Source organism: Salmo trutta, chromosome 6 (genome assembly GCF_901001165.1).
Source record: "Salmo trutta chromosome 6, fSalTru1.1, whole genome shotgun sequence".
NCBI lineage: Eukaryota > Metazoa > Chordata > Actinopteri > Salmoniformes > Salmonidae > Salmo > Salmo trutta.
In genome coordinates, this window is record NC_042962.1 from 1175253 (window position 1) to 1199775 (window position 24523).

General features: G+C 47.6%; 1 protein-coding gene across 4 annotated transcripts in view; it reads left to right on the top strand.

The window, feature by feature from the left end:
* The window catches only part of map3k22 (mitogen-activated protein kinase kinase kinase 22), a 76405-nt gene that overhangs the window by 36009 nt on the left and 15873 nt on the right, over positions 1 to 24523 (top strand). For all 4 annotated transcript variants that reach the window (XR_003878657.1, XR_003878658.1, XM_029755076.1 and 1 more), the window contains 8 exons: positions 1079 to 1178; positions 3324 to 3428; positions 5890 to 6004; positions 7049 to 7182; positions 11835 to 11908; positions 19109 to 19173; positions 21704 to 21775; positions 22594 to 22761. Coding sequence is in view for 2 of the 4 variants with exons in the window: in XM_029755076.1 (XP_029610936.1) it covers positions 1079 to 1178; positions 3324 to 3428; positions 5890 to 6004; positions 7049 to 7182; positions 11835 to 11908; positions 19109 to 19173; positions 21704 to 21775; positions 22594 to 22761 (833 nt within the window). In the remaining 2 variants the exon portion in view is untranslated. The remainder of the gene's footprint in view (positions 1 to 1078; positions 1179 to 3323; positions 3429 to 5889; positions 6005 to 7048; positions 7183 to 11834; positions 11909 to 19108; positions 19174 to 21703; positions 21776 to 22593; positions 22762 to 24523) is intronic.

A 24523-nucleotide genomic window follows, 5' to 3' on the forward strand; every position in this document is an offset into this window, starting at 1 on the left:
CATGGTCTTAATGCCTCAGTGAGGAGGGAGGAGGGAGAAGTGGGGGTATTGTGTTATACCATGAGATCTCATGGCCTTAATGCCTCAGTGAGGAGGGAGGAGGGGGGGTATTGTGTTATACCATGACTGAGATCTCATGGCCTTAACGTCTTAGTGAGGAGGGAGGAGGGAGAAGTGGGGGTATTGTGTTATACCATGAGATCTCATGGTCTTAATGCCTCAGTGAGGAGGGAGGAGGGAGAAGTGGGGGTATTGTGTTATACCATGAGATCTCATGGCCTTAATGCCTCAGTGAGAAGGGAGAAGGGAGAAGTGGGGTATTGTGTTATACCATGAGATCTCATGGCCTTAATGCCTCAGTGAGGAGGGAGGAGGGAGAAGTGGGGGTATTGTGTTATACCATGACTGAGATCTCATGGCCTTAATGTCTCAGTGAGGAGGGAGAAGTGGGGGTATTGTGTTATACCATGAGATCTCATGGCCTTAATGCCTCAGTGAGGAGGGAGAAGGGAGAAGTGGGGGTATTGTGTTATACCATGAGATCTCATGGCCTTAATGTCTCAGTGAGAAGGGAGAAGTGGGGTATTGTGTTATACCATGAGATCTCATGGCCTTAATGTCTCAGTGAGGAGGGAGAAGTGGGTGTATTGTGTTATACCATGAGATCTCATGGCCTTAATGCCTCAGTGAGGAGGGAGAAGTGGGGTATTGTGTTATACCATGAGATCTCATGGCCTTAATGCCTCAGTGAGGAGGGAGAAGTGGGTGTATTGTGTTATACCATGAGATCTCATGGCCTTAATGTCTCAGTGAGGAGGGAGAAGTGGGGGTATTGTGTTATACGGTAATTGTGGCGGAACAAGTGACAGAGAAGCAGTAGACAAACACTGCCTCTCACCTGTAGCCGTATGATACCATCACAACACCAGAGACGACTGACTAAAGAGTGTAGAGTTGGAAACAGAACGTTAACCCTCTGATAGACGTGGCTCTATGCCGGGGCCTCTGTCTGAACCTTCAGGATGACCTCTATCCTCTGTCTGAACCTTCAGGATGACCTCTATCCTCTGTTCCGCAGCATCATCCCGTTCCAGCGACCTCTGAAGATCAAGGAGCTGCTCCAGAAGGTCACAGAGGCCTTTGGAGAACAGATGGACCTCTTCTACACAGACCGAGAGGTAGATAACACAATAACACAATAGATGGACCTCTATCTTGTCTCTGACGTAATAACGGTTGGTGTCTCTGACGTAGTAACGGTTGGTGTCTCTGACGTAGTAACGGTTGGTGTCTCTGACGTAGTAACGGTTGGTGTCTTGTCTCTGACGTAGTAACGGTTGGTGTCTCTGACGTAGTAACGGTTGGTGTCTCTGACGTAATAACGGTTGGTGTCTCTGACGTAGTAACTGTTGGTGTCTCTGACGTAATAACGGTTGGTGTCTCTGACGTAATAACGGTTGGTGTCTCTGACGTAATAACGGTTGGTGTCTCTGACGTAATAACGGTTGGTGTCTCTGACGTAGTAACGGTTGGTGTCTCGTCTCTGATGTAATAACGGTTGGTTTCTCTGACGTAATTACTGTTGGTGTCTCTGACGTAATAACGGTTGGTGTCTCTGACGTAGTAACGGTTGGTGTCTCTGACGTAATTACTTTTGGTGTCTCTGACGTAATAATGGTTGGTGTCTCTGACGTAATAACGGTTGGTGTCTCTGACGTAATAACGGTTGGTGTCTCTGACGTAATAACGGTTGGTGTCTCTGACGTAGTAACGGTTGGTGTCTCTGACGTAGTAACGGTTGGTGTCTCTGACGTAGTAACGGTTGGTGTCTCTGACGTAATAACGGTTGGTGTGTCTGACGTAGTAACGGTTGGTGTCTCTGACGTAGTAACGGTTGGTGTCTCTGACGTAGTAACGGTTGGTGTCTCTGACGTAGTAACGGTTGGTGTCTCTGACGTAGTAACGGTTGGTGTCTCTGACGTAGTAACGGTTGGTGTCTCTGACGTAGTAACGGTTGGTGTCTCTGACGTAGTAACGGTTGGTGTCTCTGACGTAGTAACGGTTGGTGTCTCTGACGTAGTAACGGTTGGTGTCTCTGACGTAGTAACGGTTGGTGTCTCTGACGTAATAACGGTTGGTGTCTCTGACGTAATAACGGTTGGTGTCTTGTCTCTGACGTAGTAACGGTTGGTGTCTTGTCTCTGACGTAGTAACGGTTGGTGTCTCTGACGTAGTAACGGTTGGTGTCTCGTCTCTGATGTAATTACGGTTGGTGTCTCTGACGTAATTACGGTTGGTTTCTCTGACGTAATAACGGTTGGTTTCTCTGACGTAATAACGGTTGGTGTCTCTGACGTAATAACGGTTGGTGTCTCTGACGTAATTACGGTTGGTTTCTCTGACGTAATTACGGTTGGTTTCTCTGACGTAATAACGGTTGGTGTCTCTGACGTAATAACGGTTGGTGTCTCTGACGTAATAACGGTTGGTGTCTCTGACGTAATAACGGTTGGTGTCTCTGACGTAGTAACTGTTGGTGTCTCTGACGTAGTAACTGTTGGTGTCTCTGACGTAATAACGGTCTTGTCTCTGACGTAGTAACTGTTGGTGTCTCTGACGTAGTAACGGTTGGTGTCTCTGACGTAGTAACGGTTGGTGTCTCTGACGTAGTAACGGTTGGTGTCTTGTCTCTGACGTAATAACGGTTGGTGTCTCTGACGTAATAACGGTTGGTGTCTCTGACGTAGTAACTGTTGGTGTCTCTGACGTAGTAACGGTTGGTGTCTCTGACGTAGTAACGGTTGGTGTCTCTGACGTAGTAACGGTTGGTGTCTCTGACGTAGTAACGGTTGGTGTCTCTGACGTAGTAACGGTTGGTGTCTCTGACGTAATAACGGTCTTGTCGCTGACGTAATAACGGTCTTGTCGCTGACGTAATAACGGTCTTGTCGCTGACGTAATAACGGTCTTGTCTCTGACGTAGTAACGGTTGGTGTCTCTGACGTAATAACGGTTGGTGTCTCTGACGTAATAACGGTTGGTGTCTCTGACGTAGTAACGGTTGGTGTCTCTGACGTAGTAACGGTGTTGAGTAGGTTGGTGTCTCTGACGTAGTAACGGTTGGTGTCTTGTCTCTGACGTAGTAACGGTTGGTGTCTCTGACGTAGTAACGGTTGGTGTCTCTGACGTAGTAACGGTTGGTGTCTTGTCTCTGACGTAGTAACGGTTGGTGTCTCTGACGTAGTAACGGTTGGTGTCTCTGATGTTCTAACGGTTGGTGGATCTGGATAAGACTTTAGCGTTATGTGAATGTCTCCCTGCAGCGGCTGGTTCCTCTAAAGAACCAGGAGGATCTCGACAGAGCTGTGCTCAACGTGGGGTCTAGCAGCCTGCTCAGACTACTGCTGAAAACTCCCAAGAACAACCACGTGAGTCTACACTCATACACGCCTTAGAAGACAGTGTCCAAGCATGTAGTATACATGCAACAAATACCAAGCCTCTATAGGCGTTATGCATATCTTCTCTCCACTGTTTGCCCTCCATGATGTGTGTGTTATAATTTGCTGTGAGTAATTCTCTGTGTATTATATTGATTACCTGGACAGAGCAGTGGTCACCGACCTGAGTCAAGATCACTTGGTCAAAATGATCTACTGCTCAGATTGTTTTTTAACGTGACTTTAAAAAACTTAAGCCTATGCAACATTGACCAATTTAAAAACAGTTCTGTAGCAATGAGGTTTGTGCAGTGAGCTATAGGCTCAATACATTATCACCGCATACTGGCTTTGATTGAATTTACCTGCCAATGCATTGTTGTTCAAACCATTTAAAAAAATATATATTTCTAAATTTGAGGTGGACTATATGATCACACCGGTAATAGATCAGTTGTTGTATTATTTGTGAGGTACAGCTGGGTGAGCACACATTAAAATAATCAACTTTTTATTTTACTGGGCTGCATCTGAGGGTCAGTCTCAGCAGAGGGAGAGAGCAGCAGACTGAGGGGGTCAGTCTCAGCAGAGGGAGAGAGCAGCAGACTGAGGGGTCAGTCTCAGCGGAGGGAGAGAGCAGCAGACTGAGGGGGTCAGTCTCAGCGGAGGGAGAGAGCAGCAGCATGAGGGGGTCAGTCTCAGCGGAGGGAGAGAGCAGCAGACTGAGGGGGTCAGTCTCAGCGGAGGGAGAGAGCAGCAGACTGAGGGGGTCAGTCTCAGCGGAGGGAGGAGAGCAGCAGACTGAGGGGGGTCAGTCAGCGGAGGGAGAGAGCAGCAGACTGAGGGGGGTCAGTCTCAGCGGAGGGAGAGAGCAGCAGACTGAGGGGGTCAGTCTCAGCGGAGGGAGAGAGCAGCAGACTGAGGGGGTCAGTCTCACGCGGAGGGAGAGAGCAGCAGACTGAGGGGGTCAGTCTCAGCGGAGGGAGAGAGCAGCAGACTGAGGGGGTCAGTCTCAGCGGAGGGAGAGAGCAGCAGACTGAGGGGGTCAGTCTCAGCGGAGGGAGAGAGCAGCAGACTGAGGGGGTCAGTCTCAGCGGAGGGAGAGAGCAGCAGACTGAGGGGGGTCAGTCTCAAGCGGAAGGGAGAGAGCAGCAGACTGAGGGGGTCAGTCTCAGCGGAGGGAGAGAGCAGCAGACTGAGGGGGTCAGTCTCAGCGGAGGGAGAGAGCAGCAGACTGAGGGGGTCAGTCTCAGCGGAGGGAGAGAGGCAGCAGACTGAGGGGGTCAGTCCTCAGCGGAGGGAGAGAGCAGCAGACTGAGGGGGTCAGTCAGCGGAGGGAGAGAGCAGCAGACTGAGGGGGTCAGTCTCAAGCGGAGGGAGAGAGCAGCAGACTGAGGGGGGTCAGTCTCAGCGGAGGGAGAGAGCAGCAGACTGAGGGGGTCAGTCTCAGCGGGAGGGAGAGAGCAGCAGACTGAGGGGGTCAGTCCTCAGCGGAGGGAGAGAGCAGCAGACTGAGGGGGTCAGTCTCAGCGGAGGGAGAGAGCAGCAGACTGAGGGGGTCAGTCTCAGCGGAGGGAGAGAGCAGCAGACTGAGGGGGTCAGTCTCAGCGGAGGGAGAGAGCAGCAGACTGAGGGGGTCAGTCTCAGCTGAGGGAAATCATAAACATTGTTAAATCCTACAGTATTAACTTGGCTGTGTTCGTTGACAGTCTCTCTCTAGTCGTGGGGTTTAAACATTGTTAAATCCTACAGTATTAACTTGCCTGTAGATTTCTTTTACACCTGCTACATTACTGCAGACACGGTCATCTCAGCCATCCGATTAGCCAGCGGTAGACCTATAGTGCCCTTGCTTTGCTCTCAGGTCCCGCCGGGAAGGCAGAGTTTGTAATATAGTGCTGCCCACTACATTCCCACTATAGAATTACAATAATCCACGTATTTCCTTGATTCCAACAGTTCAGTTAACCAGGACTAGATGTGTTTATTTAGTTAAATAAAGGTTAAATAAAAATAAATACATATATTATGCTGCGTGGTACAATGTGGAATTAATAATACAAGTGTAGGAAATGCTGAAAATAATTTTGGTTTTGAAGTTGGATTGAACAGTAGACATGGAGAAAGTCCCATTTAAATCACTTATAATGTATGTGTTGCCTAAGGTCATGAACTAATCAGAAAGCAAATTTACTACTTGGATTATTCATTTTTATTAACCCTTTCACCAACCCTCCTCTTCGGAGGACAAATATCGTATTTCTTTTACATACATTTATACATTTTAAACATAAAATGCCATCAAATATTGTGATGTGATGTTTTGGCCTTATTGCCCAACCTTACTTCCTGTTGTGACATGCACAGAGATTAACTAACTGACTGACAACAGTCACTTCCTTCGCTGTCCTTCTTCACTTCCTCTCCTGTCCACTTCCTGTGTGTCTAGTTCCTACAGGTGGGCAGCAGGGACAAACAGAGCGAGCTGAGGTCGTCCCGTTCTCTAGGGGATCTGAAGGGCTGTATACTCAAGAGCTCAGAGAGGGTCCGCAAACACTCCACAGGTTAGTCAGTACACACACACACACTCCGCAGGTTAGTCAGTACACACACACAAACATACACACACACACACATCCACCTCCTATAGGAATGACTTCCTGTATTCACATTCACCTCTTTAGGAATGACTTCCTGTACCCACATCCACCTTTATAGGAATGACTTCCTGTACTCACATCTACCTCTATAGGAATGACTTCCTGTCCTCACATCCACCTCTATAGGAATGACTTCCTGTACCCACATCCACCTCCTATAGGAATGACTTCCTGTCCTCACATCCACCTCTATAGGAATGACTTCCTGTACCCACATCCACCTCCTATAGGAATGACTTCCTGTCCTCACATCCACCTCTATAGGAATGACTTCCTGTACCCACATCCACCTCCTATAGGAATGACTTCCTGTCCTCACATCCACCTCTTTTAGGAATGACTTCCTGTACTCACATCCACCTCCTATAGGAATGACTTCCTGTACCCACATCCACCTCCTATAGGAATGACTTCCTGTACCCACATCCACCTCTATAGGAATGACTTCCTGTACTCACATCCACCTCCTATAGGAATGACTTCCTGTCCTCACATCCACCTCCTATAGGAATGACTTCCTGTACCCACATCCACCTCTATAGGAATGACTTCCTGTCCTCACATCCACCTCCTATAGGAATGACTTCCTGTACCCACATCCACCTCCTATAGGAATGACTTCCTGTACTCACATCCACCTCTATAGGAATGAAAAGAGAGTGAATGAGTTTCAATGACGTCAAGCTTTATTTTGTCCAGGTGTGAAATCACCTGAGAGCTTGTCTTAATGTACACAGTGTTAATCTACTCCGTTTTAATGCCGTGTTAGTTTCTGCTCAGTGTTTGTGCTCAGTGTTAATGTACAATTACTACAAACACTGATACAAACATGCTGTACAGTAGCCCTGAATCTTAATGGAGAATGTTTGACAGACATCTCTCTCCTCCTTCATTCCCACTCTTTTCCAACCCCCTGTATACTATGTGTTGTGTCTCTCTCCTTGTCAGGTTCTCTCCATGCAGGTCGTAGGTCCCCCCCTCCAGGCTCGGTCCCAGAGGAGCAGCAGCAGATTGCTAGGCAGGGCTCCTTCACCTCTATTCACACAGAAGGACAGTTTATACCTGAGGGCCTGGATCAGAAGGTAAGAGACAACATATTACTCTCTCATTCGCGAGCTGCCCAGTGACTAGGCCTACCAGACAAGCTAAAAACTTTCTATGTTCACTTTGAGGCAAGCAACACTTAACCATGCATGAGAGCACCAGCTGTTCCAGACGACTGTGTGATCACACTCTCCGTAGCCGATGTGAGTAAGACTTTTTAAACAGGTTAACATTCACAAGGCTTCAGGGCCAGACAGATGACCAGGACTCAGTACACAGAGCATTCTCTGACCAGCTGGCAATGTCTTCACTGACATTTTCATCCTCTCCCTGACCCAGTCTAATACCTACATGTTTCAAGCAGCCCACCATCCCTGTGCCAAAGGAACGCCAAGGTAACCTGCCTGAATGATTATAGTTCCGTAGCACTCACGTCTGTAGCCATGAAGGGCTTTGAAAGGCTGGTCATGGCTCACATCATCACCATCATCCCAGCCACCCTGGGCCCACCACGCTGATGCTCATCACAAGGGGCCCCCCAGGGGTGCGTTCTTAGTCCCCTCTTGTACTCCTTGTTCACCCACGACTGTGTGACCGTGCACAACTCCAACTCCATCATTAAGATTGCCGACAACACTGGTGGTAGGACCTGATCACCAACAATGATGAGACAGCCTATAGGGAGGAGGTCAGAGACCTGGTGGTAGACCTGATCACCAACAACGAGGAGACAGCCTATAGGGAGGAGGTCAGAGACCTGGTGGTAGACCTGATCACCAACAACGATAAGACAGCCTATAGGAAGGAGGTCAGAGACCTGGTGGTAGACCTGATCACCAACAACGATAAGACAGCCTATAGGGAGGAGGTCAGAGACCTGGTGGTAGGACCTGATCACCAACAACGAGGAGACAGCCTATAGGGAGGAGGTCAGAGACCTGGTGGTAGGACCTGATCACCAACAACGAGGAGACAGCCTATAGGGAGGAGGTCAGAGACCTGGTGGTAGTCCTGATCACCAACAACGAGGAGACAGCCTATAGGGAGGAGGTCAGAGACCTGGTGGTAGTCCTGATCACCAACAACGAGGAGACAGCCTATAGGGAGGAGGTCAGAGACCTGGTGGTAGGACCTGATCACCAACAACGAGGAGACAGCCTATAGGGAGGAGGTCAGAGACCTGGTGGTAGTCCTGATCACCAACAACGAGGAGACAGCCTATAGGGAGGAGGTTAGAGACCTGGTGGTAGACCTGATCACCAACAACGAGGAGACAGCCTATAGGGAGGAGGTCAGAGACCTGGTGGTAGACCTGATCACCAACAACGAGGAGACAGCCTATAGGGAGGAGGTCAGAGACCTGGTGGTAGTCCTGATCACCAACAACGAGGAGACAGCCTATAGGGAGGAGGTCAGAGACCTGGTGGTAGACCTGATCACCAACAACGAGGAGACAGCCTATAGGGAGGAGGTCAGAGACCTGGTGGTAGACCTGATCACCAACAACGAGGAGACAGCCTATAGGGAGGAGGTCAGAGACCTGGTGGTAGACCTGATCACCAACAACGAGGAGACAGCCTATAGGGAGGAGGTCAGAGACCTGGTGGTGTGGTGCCAGGACAACAACCTCTTCCTCAACGTAACCAAGACTAATTGATTGTGGACTACAGGAAACGGAGGGCCATCCACATCACTAAGGATCTATCGTTGTCTTCTCAAACCAACACAGTCGTGAAGGACACGAGAACGCTGCTGCTACTGTTTATTATCGCTTCATTCCTGGTTATATGTACATATCTACCTCAACGACCTCATACTCCTGCACATCCACTCAGCACTGGTACCCTGTGTGTATAGCCTGGTACCCTGTGTATATAGCCTGGTACCCTGTGTATATAGCCTGGTACCCTGTGTATATAGCCTGGTACCCTGTGTATATAGCCTGGTACCCTGTGTATATAGCCTGGTACCCTGTGTATATAGCCTGGGCTTATACCTGTTGTTTATAGCCTGGTACCCTGTGTGTATAGCCTGGTTATCATTACTCAGTACTGGTACCCTGTGTATATAGCCTGGTACCCTGTGTATATAGCCTGGTACCCTGTGTATATAGCCTGGCACCCTGTGTATATAGCCTGGTACCCTGTGTATATAGCCTAGTTATCATTACTCAGTACTGGTACCCTGTGTATATAGCCTGGTACCCTGTGTATATAGCCTGGTACCCTGTGTATATAGCCTGGTACCCTGTGTATATAGCCTGGTACCCTGTGTGTATAGCCTGGTTATCATTACTCAGTACTGGTACCCTGTGTATATAGCCTGGTACCCTGTGTATATAGCCTAGTTATCATTACTCAGTACTGGTACCCTGTGTATATAGCCTGGTACCCTGTGTATATAGCCTGGTTATAATGACTCATTGACATGTTTTACTTTTGTATCATTTCTGTCTTTTCTCTCTGCATTGTTGGGAATGGCCCTAAATAAGCATTTCACTCTCTGTCTAATGTGTCTGTCCCCTCGTACATCTCTGTCTGTCTAATGTGTCTGTTCCCTCGTACATCTCTGTCTGTCTAATGTCTCTGTTCCCTCGTACATCTCTGTCTGTCTAATGTCTCTGTTCCCTCGTACATCTCTGTCTGTCTAATGTGTCTGTTCCCTCGTACATCTCTGTCTGTCTAATGTCTCTGTTCCCTCGTACATCTCTGTCTGTCTAATGTCTCTGTTCCCTCGTACATCTCTGTCTGTCTAATGTGTCTGTTCCCTCGTACATCTCTGTCTGTCTAATGTGTCTGTTCCCTCGTACATCTCTGTCTGTCTAATGTCTCTGTTCCCTCGTACATCTCTGTCTCTGTCTGTCTGTTCCCTCGTACATCTCTGTCTGTCTAATGTCTCTGTTCCCTCGTACATCTCTGTCTGTCTAATGTCTCTGTTCCCTCGTACATCTCTGTCTGTCTAATGTGTCTGTTCCCTCGTACATCTCTGTCTGTCTAATGTGTCTGTTCCCTCGTACATCTCTGTCTGTCTAATGTCTCTGTTCCCTCGTACATCTCTGTCTCTGTCTAATGTGTCTGTTCCCTCGTACATCTCTGTCTAATGTGTCTGTTCCCTCGTACATCTCTGTCTAATGTCTCTGTTCCCTCGTACATCTCTGTCTAATGTCTCTGTTCCCTCGTACATCTCTGTCAGTCTAATGTCTCTGTTCCCTCGTACATCTCTGTCAGTCTAATGTGTCTGTTCCCTCGTACATCTCTGTCAGTCTAATGTGTCTGTTCCCTCGTACATCTCTGTCAGTCTAATGTGTCTGTTCCCTCGTACATCTCTGTCAGTCTAATGTGTCTGTTCCCTCGTACATCTCTGTCAGTCTAATGTCTCTGTTCCCTCGTACATCTCTGTCAGTCTAATGTCTCTGTTCCCTCGTACATCTCTGTCTAATGTCTCTGTTCCCTCGTACATCTCTGTCTAATGTCTCTGTTCCCTCGTACATCTCTGTCTCAGTCTAATGTCTCTGTTCCCTCGTACATCTCTGTCTGTCTAATGTGTCTGTTCCCTCGTACATCTCTGTCTAATGTCTCTGTTCCCTCGTACATCTCTGTCTAATGTCTCTGTTCCCTCGTACATCTCTGTCAGTCTAATGTGTCTGTTCCCTCGTACATCTCTGTCTCTGTCTAATGTCTCTGTTCCCTCGTACATCTCTGTCAGTCTAATGTCTCTGTTCCCTCGTACATCTCTGTCAGTCTAATGTGTCTGTTCCCTCGTACATCTCTGTCTCTGTCTAATGTCTCTGTTCCCTCGTACATCTCTGTCAGTCTAATGTCTCTGTTCCCTCGTACATCTCTGTCAGTCTAATGTGTCTGTTCCCTCGTACATCTCTGTCTCTGTCTAATGTCTCTGTTCCCTCGTACATCTCTGTCAGTCTAATGTCTCTGTTCCCTCGTACATCTCTGTCAGTCTAATGTGTCTGTTCCCTCGTACATCTCTGTCTCTGTCTAATGTCTCTGTTCCCTCGTACATCTCTGTCAGTCTAATGTGTCTGTTCCCTCGTACATCTCTGTCAGTCTAATGTCTCTGTTCCCTCGTACATCTCTGTCTCTGTCTAATGTGTCTGTTCCCTCGTACATCTCTGTCAGTCTAATGTCTCTGTTCCCTCGTACATCTCTGTCTCTGTCTAATGTGTCTGTTCCCTCGTACATCTCTGTCAGTCTAATGTGTCTGTTCCCTCGTACATCTCTGTCAGTCTAATGTGTCTGTTCCCTCGTACATCTCTGTCTGTCTAATGTGTCTGAGTGGCATAGTAAGGCTAACAATGTGATTGTTCCCTCGTACATCAGTCTAATGTGTCTGAGTGGCATAGTAAGGCTAACAATGTGATTGTTCTGTTGTACATCAGTCTAATGTGTCTGAGTGGCATAGTAAGGCTAACAATGTGATTGTTCTGTTGTACATCAGTCTAATGTGTCTGAGTGGCATAGTAAGGCTAACAATGTGATTGTTCTGTTGTACATCAGTCTAATGTGTCTGAGTGGCATAGTAAGGCTAACAATGTGATTGTTCTGTTGTACATCAGTCTAATGTGTCTGAGTGGCATAGTAAGGCTAACAATGTGATTGTTCTGTTGTACATCAGTCTAATGTGTCTGAGTGGCATAGTAAGGCTAACAATGTGATTGTTCTGTTGTGTTCTTCAGTTGCTGGAGCCCTTTGGGAGTGCAGACAACTCTCTGTCCAGCAGCTGTCAATCAATAGACCAATCAGTGGACAGGTGAGACCCTTACTTCTCTGCCATATTGAAACATCTATGTATGGAAATTAGTTATGTTTTTTAGTGTTTAGTGATTTATACTGTTCAGAAACACATGAGGGGAGAGGGGGGAGAGGGGGGAGGAGGAGGAGGAGGAGGGGAGAGAGGAGGAGGAGGGGAGAGAGGGGGAGAGAGGAGGATGAGGGGAGAGAGGGGGAGAGAGGAGGAGAGATGAGGATGAGGGGAGAGAGGAGGATGAGGGGGATGAGGGGAGAGAGGAGGAGGAGGGGAAAAAGGAGGAGGGGAGGAGGAGGAGAGAGGGGAGGGATGAGGGGGAGAGGGGAGGATGAGAGGAGGATGAGGAGGGGAGAGAGGAGGAGGAGGAGGATGAGGGGGAGAGAGGAGGATGAGGGGGAGAGAGGAGGAGGAGGAGGGGAGAGGAGGAGGGGAGGATGAGGGAGGAGAGGGGAGAGAGGAGGGGGAGGGGTGAGAGGAGGAGGGGTGAGAGGAGGAGGGAGAGAGGAGGAGGGAGAGAGGAGGAGAGGGGATCAGCGGGGGAGGAGGAGGGGAGAGAGGAGGGAGGGGAGGGGAGAGAGGAGGGGGAGGGGAGAGAGGAGGAGGGGTGAGAGGAGGAGGGAGAGAGGAGGAGGGAGAGAGGAGGAGGGGATCAGCGGGGGAGGAGGAGGGGAGAGAGGGGGAGAGAGGAGGAGGGGGAGAGGAGGAGGATGAGCGAGGGAGGAGGAGGATGAGCGAGGGAGGAGGAGGGGGAGAGGGGAGGATGAGGGGGAGAGGGGAGGATGAGGGGGAGAGGGGAGGAGGAGGAGGAGGGGAGAGAGGACCAGTCTATTAACTAGTCTGTTGACTGACTGGTTAGTAGACTGATCTGTTGACTGATTGTTTTGAACTGAAGTTGGTTCTGACCGGAGGGCGGCCGTGTCCAGTCTGTGGGTCGTGTTCAGCTGTTGCTTTAGAGGTCAGCTTCAAGGTGAGCGACTGCTGACAATGTGAATATTAACTATGACCGTTATCTACTGTCCAGACCGCTCGTCCACGTGCTCCATCACGCGCATGTTGATGTGGTCAACTGATACCAGACGCAATCACAACACGCAGGTTAAAATATCAAAACCAACTCTGAACCAATTATATTCATTAGAGGGCAGGTCGAAAAGCATTAAACATTTATGTCAATTTATCTATCTAGCTTGCTGTTGCTAGGTAATTTGTCCTGGAAAATAAACATTAGGTTGAAATTTAACCTGAAATGCACAAGGTCCTCTACTCCGACAATTAATCCACAGATAAAAGGGTAAACTGAGTTTGTTTCTAGTCATCTCTCCTCCTTCAGGAATCTTCTTCTTCTTTGGACTTTATATGGCGGTTGGCAACCAACTTTAAGGTGCGTTACCACCACCAACTGGACTGGAGTGTGGACCTCAGTTCATCTTTCAATCACCCACGTGGGTCTATGCTCCTAACAACCAATGAGGAGACGGCACGTGGGTCTATGCTCCTAACAACCAATGAGGAGACGGGAGAGGCGGGACTTGCAGCGCGTCAAGCATCACGAATAGAACCAAGTTTGGGACGCGAGCGGTGTGGTCAGCAAGTTACTGAGAGAGGTAGAGGTAGAGTTAGAGTTAGAGGGAGAGGGAGAGGGAGAGGGAGAGGGAGGGGGAGAGAGAGCTCTACCTACACAAGTGTTATCTAGACTGGCCTGGGGAACAATGACAGGATGTGTTGCTGGAACTTTCCCCTCCAGTGGGCGCCGTGCCCTCTCATCCTGGGTCTCCCCTGCCGTCTGCATCGCTACACACACACACACACACACAGCGATAGATGAGTCTTTCCGGACATATTCAATCTCTTCCTATCCCAGTCTGCTGTCCCCACTTGCTTCAAGATGGCCACCATTGTTCCTGTACCCAAGAAAGCAAAGGTAACTGAACTAAATGACTATCGCCCCGTAGCACTCACTTCTGTCATCATGAAGTGCTTTGAGAGACTAGTCAAGGATCATATCACCTCCACCTTACCCAACACCCTAGACCCATTTCAGTTTGCTTATCGCCCCAATAGATCCACAGACGATGCAATCGCCATCACACTGCACACTGCCCTATCCCACCTGGACAAGAGGAATACCTATGTGAGAATGCTGTTCATCGATTACAGCTCAGCATTCAACACCATAGTACCCTCCAAGCTCATCATTAAGCTGTAGACCCTGGGTCTGAACCCCGCCCTGTGCAACTGGGTCCTGGACTATCTGACAGACGCCCCCTGGTGGTGAAGGTAGGAAACAACACCACTGATCCTCAACACTGAGGTGTATTCTCAGCCCTCTCCTGTATTCCCTGTTCACCCATGGCCAAGTGCACCTCCAACTCAATCATCAAGTTTGCTGATGATACAACAGTGGTAGGCCTGATTACCAACAACGACGAGACAGCCTACAGGGAGGAGGTGAGGGCCCTGGCGGAGTGCTGCCTGGGAAATAACCTCTTCCTCGACGTCAACAGAACAAAGGAGATGATCGTGGACTTCAGGAAACAGCAGAGGGAGCATGACCCCATCCACATCAACAGGGCCGTAGTGGACAAGGTGGAAACCTGCACTGGCAGGCTGAACTGGTCCATCCACACAGGGCTGAACTGGTCCATCCACACAGACATGGTGAAGAAGGCACAACAGCGCCTCTTCAACCTCAGGAGGCTGAAGAAATTCAGCTTCGTCCATAAGATCCTCACAAACTTCTACAGATAAACCAATGAGAGCATCGTGTCGGGCCACCTGGTATGGCAATTAAACCGTCCGCAACCGAAGGGCTCTCCAGGGGGCTGGTGCTGTCTACAGTATAGAACCTAGTGCCAAGATCTGAGAATATTGCTAAATAGAATATTGTTAAATAAGGTATTTCTGTTTTTTATTTTTAATACATTTGCAAAAATGTTAACCTGTTTTTTTCTCTGTCATTATTTGGTTATTGTGATGTCATTATTTGGTTATTGTGATGTCATTATTTGGGTATTGTGATGTCATTATGGGGCATTGTGATGTCATTATGGGGCATTGTGATGTCATTATGGGGTATTGTGATGTCATTATGGGGTATTGTGATGTCATTATGGGGTATTGTGATGTCATTATGGGGTATTGTGATGTCATTATTTGGGTATTGTGATGTCATTATGGGGCATTGTGATGTCATTATGGGGCATTGTGATGTCATTATGGGGTATTGTGATGTCATTATGGGGTATTGTTTGTAGATCGATGAGGATTTGCTTTTATTTAATCCATTTCAGAATAAGTCCGTAACGTAATAAAATGTGGAAAAAGGGAAGAAGTCTGAATGCACTGTTCCTTCAGAATGTATTCATACCTCTTGACTTATTCCACCTTGTGTTACAGCCTGAATTCAAAATTGATTACATAGGTGAGAAAAAAAAAACTATCTACACACAATACCCCATAATGACGTTTCTCTCGCTCTCGTTTCTCTCGAAATTTTTGCAAATTCATTGAAAATGAAATACAGAAATAATCTAATTTACATAAGTATTTATACCCCTGAATCAATACTTTATAGAATCCCCTTGGGCAGCGATTAGAGCTGTGAATTTTCTGGGTAAGTCTAACAGTTTCCACACCAGGATTGTACAATATTTGCCCCTGGTTCTTTTCAAAATTCTTCAAGCTCTGTCAAGTTGATTGTTGGACATTGCTAGACAGCCATTTCCAAGTCTCGCCATAGATTTTCCAGTAGATTTAAGTTAAAACTGTAACTCGGCTACTCAAGAACATTCACTGTGTTCTTGGTTTTAGGTTATTGTCCGTTCATCTCCCAGTGTCTGGTGGAAAGCAGACTGAACCAGGTCTCCCTCTAGGATCTTGTCTGTGCTTCATGTCCCAGTGTCTGGTGGAAAGCAGACTGAACCAGGTCTCCCTCTAGGATCTTGTCTGTGCTTCATGTCCCAGTGTCTGGTGGAAAGCAGACTGAACCAGGTCTCCCTCTAGGATGTTGTCTGTGCTTCATGTCCCAGTGTCTGGTGGAAAGCAGACTGAACCAGGTCTCCCTCTAGGATGTTGTCTGTGCTTCATGTCCCAGTGTCTGGTGGAAAGCAGACTGAACCAGGTCTCCCTCTAGGATGTTGTCTGTGCTTCATGTCCCAGTGTCTGGTGGAAAGCAGACTGAACCAGGTCTCCCTCTAGGATCTTGTCTGTGCTTCATCTCCCAGTGTCTGGTGGAAAGCAGACTGAACCAGGTCTCCCTCTAGGATGTTGTTCTGTGCTTCATGTCCCAGTGTCTGGTGGAAAGCAGACTGAACCACGTTCTCCTCTGCCTGTGCTCAACTCCATTCTGTTTATTTTTTTATCTTGAAACTCTCTAGTCGTTGCCGATTACAAGCATACCCATAACACACTTCCTCCCCACCATAACACACTTCCCCCCTACCCATAACACACTTCCTCCCCACATAACACACTTCCCCCCTACCATAACACACTTCCCCCCTACCCATAACACACTTCCACCCTACCCATAACACACTTCCTCCATACCATAACACACTTCCACCATAACACACTTCCCCCCTACCCATAACACACTTCCCCCCTACCCATAACACACTTCCCCCCTACCCATAACACACTTCCCCCCTACCCATAACACACTTCCTCCCCACCATAACACACTTCCACCATAACACACTTCCCCCCTACCATAACACACTTCCTCCCCACATAACACACTTCCCCCCTACCATAACACACTTCCCCCCTACCCATAACACACTTCCACCCTACCCATAACACACTTCCTCCATACCATAACACACTTCCTCCCCACATAACACACTTCCCCCCTACCATAACACACTTCCCCCCTACACATAACACACTTCCCCCCTACCCATAACACACTTCCTCCATACCATAACACACTTCCCCCCTACCCATAACACACTTCCTCCATACCATAACACACTTCCTCCATACCCATAACACACTTCCTCCATACCCATAACACACTTCCCCCCTACCCATAACACACTTCCCCCCTACCCATAACACACTTCCTCCCTACCATAACACACTTCCCCCCTACCCATAACACACTTCCTCCCTACCATAACACACTTCCCCCCTACCCATAACACACTTCCTCCATACCCATAACACACTTCCTCCATACCCATAACACACTTCCTCCATACCCATAACACACTTCCTCCATACCCATAACACACTCCCCCCCTACCCATAACACACTTCCCCCCTACCCATAACACACTTCCAGCATACCCATAACACACTTCCAGCATACCCATAACACACTTCCTCCCTACCCATAACACACTTCCTCCCTACCCATAACACACTTCCTCCCTACCCATAACACACTTCCTCCCTACCCATAACACACTTCCTCCCTACCCATAACACACTTCCTCCCTACCCATAACACACTTCCTCCATACCCATAACACACTTCCTCCATACCCATAACACACTTCCCCCTACCCATAACACACTTCCCCCCTACCCATAACACACTTCCAGCATACCCATAACACTTCCTCCCTACCCATAACACTTTGTATTTTTTTGCAGTATAACGTTAGTGCCTTGTTGCAAACAGTGTGCATTTTTTTGGATATTTTTATTCTGAACAGGCTACCTTCTTTTCACTCGGTTAATTAGGTTAGTATTGTGGGTTAACTACAGTGTTGATCCATCCACAGTTTTCTCCTATCACAGCCATTAAACTGTAACTGTTTTAAAGTCACCATTGGCCTTATGGTGAAATCCCTGAGCGGTTTCCTTTCTCATCGGCAACTGAGTTAGGAAGGACTCCTGTATCTTTGTAGTGACTGGGTGTATTGATACACCATCCAGAGTGTAATTAATAACTTCACCATGCTCAAAGGGCTATTCAATGTCCGCCTTTTTATTTTTACCCATCTCCCAATAGGTGCTCTTCTTTGCGAGGCATTGGAAAACCTCCCTGGTCTTTGTGGTTGAATCTGTTTGTAATTCACTGCTCAACTGAGGGACCTTACAGATCATTGTATGTGTGGAGTACAGAGATGTTAAACACTATTATTGCACACAGAGTCCATACAACTTATGTGAATTCTTTTCATTTTTAATTAATTTGTAAACATTCTAAAAACATTATTCCACTTTGACATGATGGGGTACTTTGTGTTGGCCGGTGACAACAAAACTATATTTAATCCATTTTAAATTCACCCTGTTTATTTTATTTAACCTTTATTTAACTAACCAAGTCAGGGCGGCAGCTAGCCTAGTGGTTAGAGCGTTGGACTAGTAACCAAAAGGTTGCTGGATTGAATCCCCGAGCTGACAAGGTAAAAATCTGTCGTTCTGCCCCTGAACAAGGCAGTTCCCCGGTAGGCCGTCATTGTAAATGAGAATTTGTTCTTAATTAACTGACTTGCCTAGTTAAATGCCTAGTTGTAAAATAACAAGTTATTATTTACAATGACGGCCTACCGCGGCCAAACCCAGACGACGCTTGGCCAATTGTGAGCCGCTCTATGGGACTCCCAATCACAGCCGGTTGTGATACAGCCCGGATTTGAACCAGGGTCTGTAGTGACGCCTCTAGCACTGAGATGCAGTGCTTTAGACCGCTGCGCCACTCGAGAGCCCAACAAAATATGGAAAAAGTCAAAGGGTGTGAATACCTTCTGAAGGCACTATATATCATTTTTTTTCATATTCAACAAAAGTGGAATTTGAAATGCTTTCTAAATATAGTAGCAATCAAATGATAAACAACTGAGATTTCTTTCATCTGTCTTATAAGTTATCATATGTAGTCACAGTACACAATTGGCACCATTTCATATAACTGATGACAGAAAATGTTTTGCCCAGTGCAGAACTGGACCATTTTTGTGTTTTGGAAACAAAGCTTTTGTGATCTCCCACCAGACTGTTCCCACAACCTTGTGAAATGTTCTGGGAACCTTTTTAAAGAACAGATTGCAAGTGTTCTAGAAATGTTTTTGCAACTTGAAGCGAATGTGTTTATACAAACATTCTATAATCATCAACACAACCGTTTTTTTTTTTGTCATGAGAACATTTGCTGCGACCTAATGAACGTTCTGGGAACTTTCACATAACCAATTTTGTTTTTTTCTCTCTCTCTCTCGTTTCTCTCTCTACTCTCTTTTTACTCAGCCCTCCTTTTTCCCAGAACAACCGAGACAACAACTATCTGAGCCTCAACTATGAAGGACACAGAGGTATGGGTTAAATCTGAATGTATTTATTCTGACCTTCCTGCTCAATGTGCTTTGTGTTATACGTTGTAATGATGTCTGACACTTTGTTTGCTGCTATTTTGACCAGGTCTCTCTTGGAAAATAGGTTTTTAATCTCAATGAGACTACTTCCTCCACTACCTCCCCTTGTCTCCCCTCTACCTCCCCTTGTCTCCCCTCTACCTCCCTTGTCTCCCCTCTACCTCCCCTTGTCTCCCCTCTACCTCCCCTTGTCTCCCCTCTACCTCCCCTTGTCTCCCCTCTACCTCCCCTCTACCTCTCTTTGTCTCCCCTCTACCTCCCCTTGTCTCCCCTCTACCTCCCCTTGTCTCCCCTCTACCTCCCCTCTACCTCTCCTTGTCTCCCCTCTACTTCTCCTTGTCTCCCCTCTACCTCCCCTCTACCTCTCCTTGTCTCCCCTCTACCTCTCCTTGTCTCCCCTCTACCTCTCCTTGTCTCCCCTCTACCTCTCCTTGTCTCCCCTCTACCTCTCCCTGTCTCCCCTCTACCTCTCCCTGTCTCCCCTCTACCTCTCCCTGTCTCCCCATCTACCTAACGACAGCCAGTCTTACTGCTCCACCAAGGCTCTAAGGCTAACAAGCTAATACTAACGACAGCCAGTCTCACTGAGGCAAACAGGTTAGTAGGCTAATGCTAACGACAGCCAGTCTCACTGAGGCAAACAGGTTAGCAGGCTAATGCTAACGACAGCCAGTCTCCCTGAGGTTAGCAGGCTAATGCTAACGACAGCCAGTCTCCCTGAGGTTAGCAGGCTAATGCTAACGACAGCCAGTCTCCCTGAGGTTAGCAGGCTAATGCCAACGACAGCCAGTCTCCCTGAGGTTAGCAGGCTAATGCTAACGACAGCCAGTCTCCCTGAGGTTAGCAGGCTAATGCTAACGACAGCCAGTCTCCCTGAGGTTAGCAGGCTAATGCTAACGACAGCCAGTCTCCCTGAGGTTAGCAGGCTAATGCTAACGACAGCCAGTCTCCCTGAGGTTAGCAGGCTTAGGGTCCTATGATGTCGCCTTACTATATGGCTGCCGTCTTGCGAGCTCTGACCCAGCTTTGCTATTTCAACCAAATTAGTCTCCTATCATTTCTTATGATCAACAAGTACTTTTAAAACTCACCTTAATTCTGGCTTCAACTTCAACTCATCTGCCCTGTGCTCTTTGTGTGATTCCGACCCAATTTGGGCTACGGAGAGGGGGAGACCTGGCGAGATTAAGAAGGGGAAACCGGCCACCTCTTCCCTCCTGTTGCCAATATTGTTGATAATAAGATGGATGACCTCTAAATGCGGATTCTTTATCAATTTCACTCTCGTAGCTGCAATATTCTCTGCTTTTGGGAAACATGACTTTTGGACAAGATACCCCACTAGGCTATCCAACTCAATGGATTCTCTGTTCACCGAGGGGACAGGACATTGGATTCAGGGAAACAGACAGGGAGAGGGGTATAAGTCAGCATTTCACTGTGAGGTCTACTACACCTGTTGTAGTCGGCATTTCACTGTGAGGTCTACTACACCTGTTGTAGTCGGCATTTCACTGTGAGGTCTACTACACCTGTTGTATTCGGCATTTCACTGTGAGGTCTACTACACCTGTTGTATTCGGCATTTCACTGTGAGGTCTACTACACCTGTTGTATTCGGCATTTCACTGTGAGGTCTACTACACCTGTTGTATTCGGCATTTCACTGTGAGGTCTACTACACCTGTTGTATTCGGCATTTCACTGTGAGGTCTACTACACCTGTTGTATTCGGCATTTCACTGTGAGGTCTACTACACCTGTTGTATTCGGCATTTCACTGTGAGGTCTACTACACCTGTTGTATTCGGCATTTCACTGTGAGGTCTACTACACCTGTTGTATTCTGCATTTCACTGTGAGGTCTACTACACCTGTTGTATTCTGCATTTCACTGTGAGGTCTACTACACCTGTTGTATTCGGCATTTCACTGTGAGGTCTACTACACCTGTTGTATTCGGCATTTCACTGTGAGGTCTACTACACCTGTTGTATTCGGCATTTCACTGTGAGGTCTACTACACCTGTTGTATTCGGCATTTCACTGTGAGGTCTACTACACCTGTTGTATTCGGCATTTCACTGTGAGGTCTACTACACCTGTTGTATTCGGCATTTCACTGTGAGGTCTACTACACCTGTTGTATTTGGCGCATGTGACAAATAAAACTTGATTTGTCATCTCAGCTCGCCGGGATGTTAGGCTTCATCCTCCCTCCCTCCCTCCTTCCTCCTCCCTACCTCCCTCCTTCCTCCTCCCTACCTCCCTCCTTCATCTAGTCATTAGTAGGACATGACTGTCTGCTGTTGCTTACTTGTTCCACAGTTTAGCGATGTGATTAGAGGGCACTTTCATTGTACTGTATTGTAGTGACAACGCTGGCTGGCTGGATGGATGACTGGCTGGCTGACTGGCTGGCTGACTGGCTGGCTGGCTGGCTAAATCTCTGTCTCTGCTCCCCCTGCAGGGTGCCACAGTAAAGGAGGAACTTTCCCTCGTCAATTCCACTTGTCCAATGGCAGCAAAGACTACAGCGATGGTAAGAGGGCTTTCTCCTGAACGATGTTGCTCTATCGTTACACAGTAAGAGGGCTTTCTCCTGAACAATGCTGCTCTATCGTTTCACAGTAAATGGGCTTTCTCCTGAACAATTCTGCTCTATCGTTACACAGTAAGACAGTAATACCAGAAAATAATCTGACCAGTTTGATTAAGCCTCCAAGTAAATTATACCAGGTTTTTAAGCCTCCAAGTAAATGTTACCAGGTTTTTAAACCTCCTCCAAGTAAACGTTACCAGGTTTTTAAGCCTCCTCCAAGTAAATGGCACCAGGTTTTTAAGCCTCCAAGTAAATGTTACCAGGTTTTTAAGCCTCCTCCAAGTAAATGGCACCAGGTTTTTAAACCTCCAAGTAAATGGCACCAGGTTTTTAAACCTCCAAGTAAATGGTACCAGGTTTTTAAACCTCCTCCAAGTAAATGGTACCAGGTTTTTAAGCCTCCTCCAAGTAAATGGTACCAGGTTTTTAAGCCTCCTCCAAGTAAATGGTACCAGGTTTTTAAGCCTCCTCCAAGTAAATGGTACCAGGTTTTTAAGCCTCCTCCAAGTAAATGGTACCAGGTTTTTAAGCCTCCTCCAAGTAAATGGTACCAGGTTTTTAAACCTCCAAATATCCATCAGTTCCAACGTGTCCATAATATGCGTAATCTCTTTCATCACCAGAAGGTGATAGTTGGTAGTATGCTTGCTTTTACGGTCCGTTGTCGTACTCAGAACTGTGTGTGTATGCGTGTGTACTGTTTAGTAAAATTACCATGGTTATGCATAAAAATGAACTTGTGTTTTGTGTGTGTCCAGGTCGGAGGACGTTCCCTCGGAGCTTCATGCCTCAGGAGAACCTGTTTCAGCTGGTTCCATCCAGTCAGTCCCGGAGTTACAACGGAGACAGCACTCTACAGTACAGCGACCTCAGAACGCTGGGCCGAGTCACAGAGAAGACCTGCCCCCGCAGGGAAGCACCCAAATGTGAGTTCCAGCCCAATATAGACCTCCTGGTTACAGTCAGACATACCAGGTCCTCTAACGACCTCCTGGTTACAGTCAGACATACAAGGTCCTCTAACGACCTCCTGGTTACAGTCAGACATACCAGGTCCTCTAACGACCTCCTGGTTACAGTCAGACATACCAGGTCCTCTAACGACCTCCTGGTTGCAGTCAGACATACCAGGTCCTCTAACGACCTCCTGGTTACAGTCAGACATACCAGGTCCTCTAACGACCTCCTGGTTACAGTCAGACATACCAGGTCCTCTAACGACCTCCTGGTTACAGTCAGACATACCAGGTCCTCTAACGACCTCCTGGTTACAGTCAGACATACCAGGTCCTCTAACGACCTCCTGGTTACAGTCAGACATACCAGGTCCTCTAACGACCTCCTGGTTACAGTCAGACATACCAGGTCCTCTAACGACCTCCTGGTTACAGTCAGACATACCAGGTCCTCTAACGACCTCCTGGTTACAGTCAGACATACCAGGTCCTCTAACGACCTCCTGGTTACAGTCAGACATACCAGGTCCTCTAACGACCTCCTGGTTACAGTCAGACATACCAGGCCCTCTAACGACCTCCTGATGAGCTTAATGGGGTGTTCTGTTCTGGTCCAGTCTACAACACCGCTGTGTTCTGGTCCAGACTACAACAACACTGGAGGACTGATGAACTGAATGAGGTGTTCTGTTGGGTACTGGAGGACTGATGAACTGAATGAGGTGTTCTGTTGGGTACTGGAGGACTGATGTAGACCATGTGCTTGTGTTCATGATGAGCTGAGATTGTTAGCTAGCTCGGTCAGGTCGAACATGTGACTAAAACCCAGAGCATTTTCCTGCGTTAACGTTTCCAGTCATCAGAACATGTCGTTTGCAGTTGAAATATATAGCCAATACACAGTGTATTGAATAACAGTGTAATGTGCATTATGGTTTCAGTAAAGAACCATTTTCGTGGGCCTCCTGAGCGGCGCAGCGGTCTAAGGCACTGCAGTACGTGAGGCGTCACTACAGATCTGGGTTCGATCCCGGGCTCTGTCGCAGCCGTACATGACCGGGAGACCCATGGGACGATGCACAATTGGCCCAGCGTCGTCCGGGTTAGGGGAGGGTTTGGCCGGAAGGGATGTTCTTGTCCCTTCGCGCTCTAGCGACTCCTGTGGCGAGCTGGGCGCAGTGCACGCTGACACCTTCGCCAGGTGTACGGTGTTTCCTCAGACACATTGGTGCGGTTGGCTTCCGGGTTAAGTGAGCAGTGTGTCAAGAAGCAGTGCGGCTTGGCTGGGTCGTGTTTCAGAGGACGCATGTCTCTCGACCTTCGCCTCATCCGAGTCCGTACGGGAGTTGCTGCGATGGGACAAGACTGTAACTACCAATTTGGATATCACAAACACGGGGATTAAAAGGTGTACTTAAAATTTTTTTAAACATTTGCGTAATTAACTTGTTATGACAAGCTCTCATTGCAAGGCTGCCATCGTGTTTCTTTACATGACTTTTGACTGTAGGGAATCTACTCAATACACATGCTGACATCTAGTGGTGACGTTATGAACTGCACGGTGCTGCATTTCACTGCAAAGGTTGTGAACTTGTGAACAGTGCAGTTTCTGATTTTACTTTGAGAAAGTTGAATTCATTCAACCCTTCTTCTTTTATCAGTGTGCTTCAGCACAAACACGTCTGCATTCTTATCCATAGATCAAATCAAATTGGATTGCTCTCGTTTG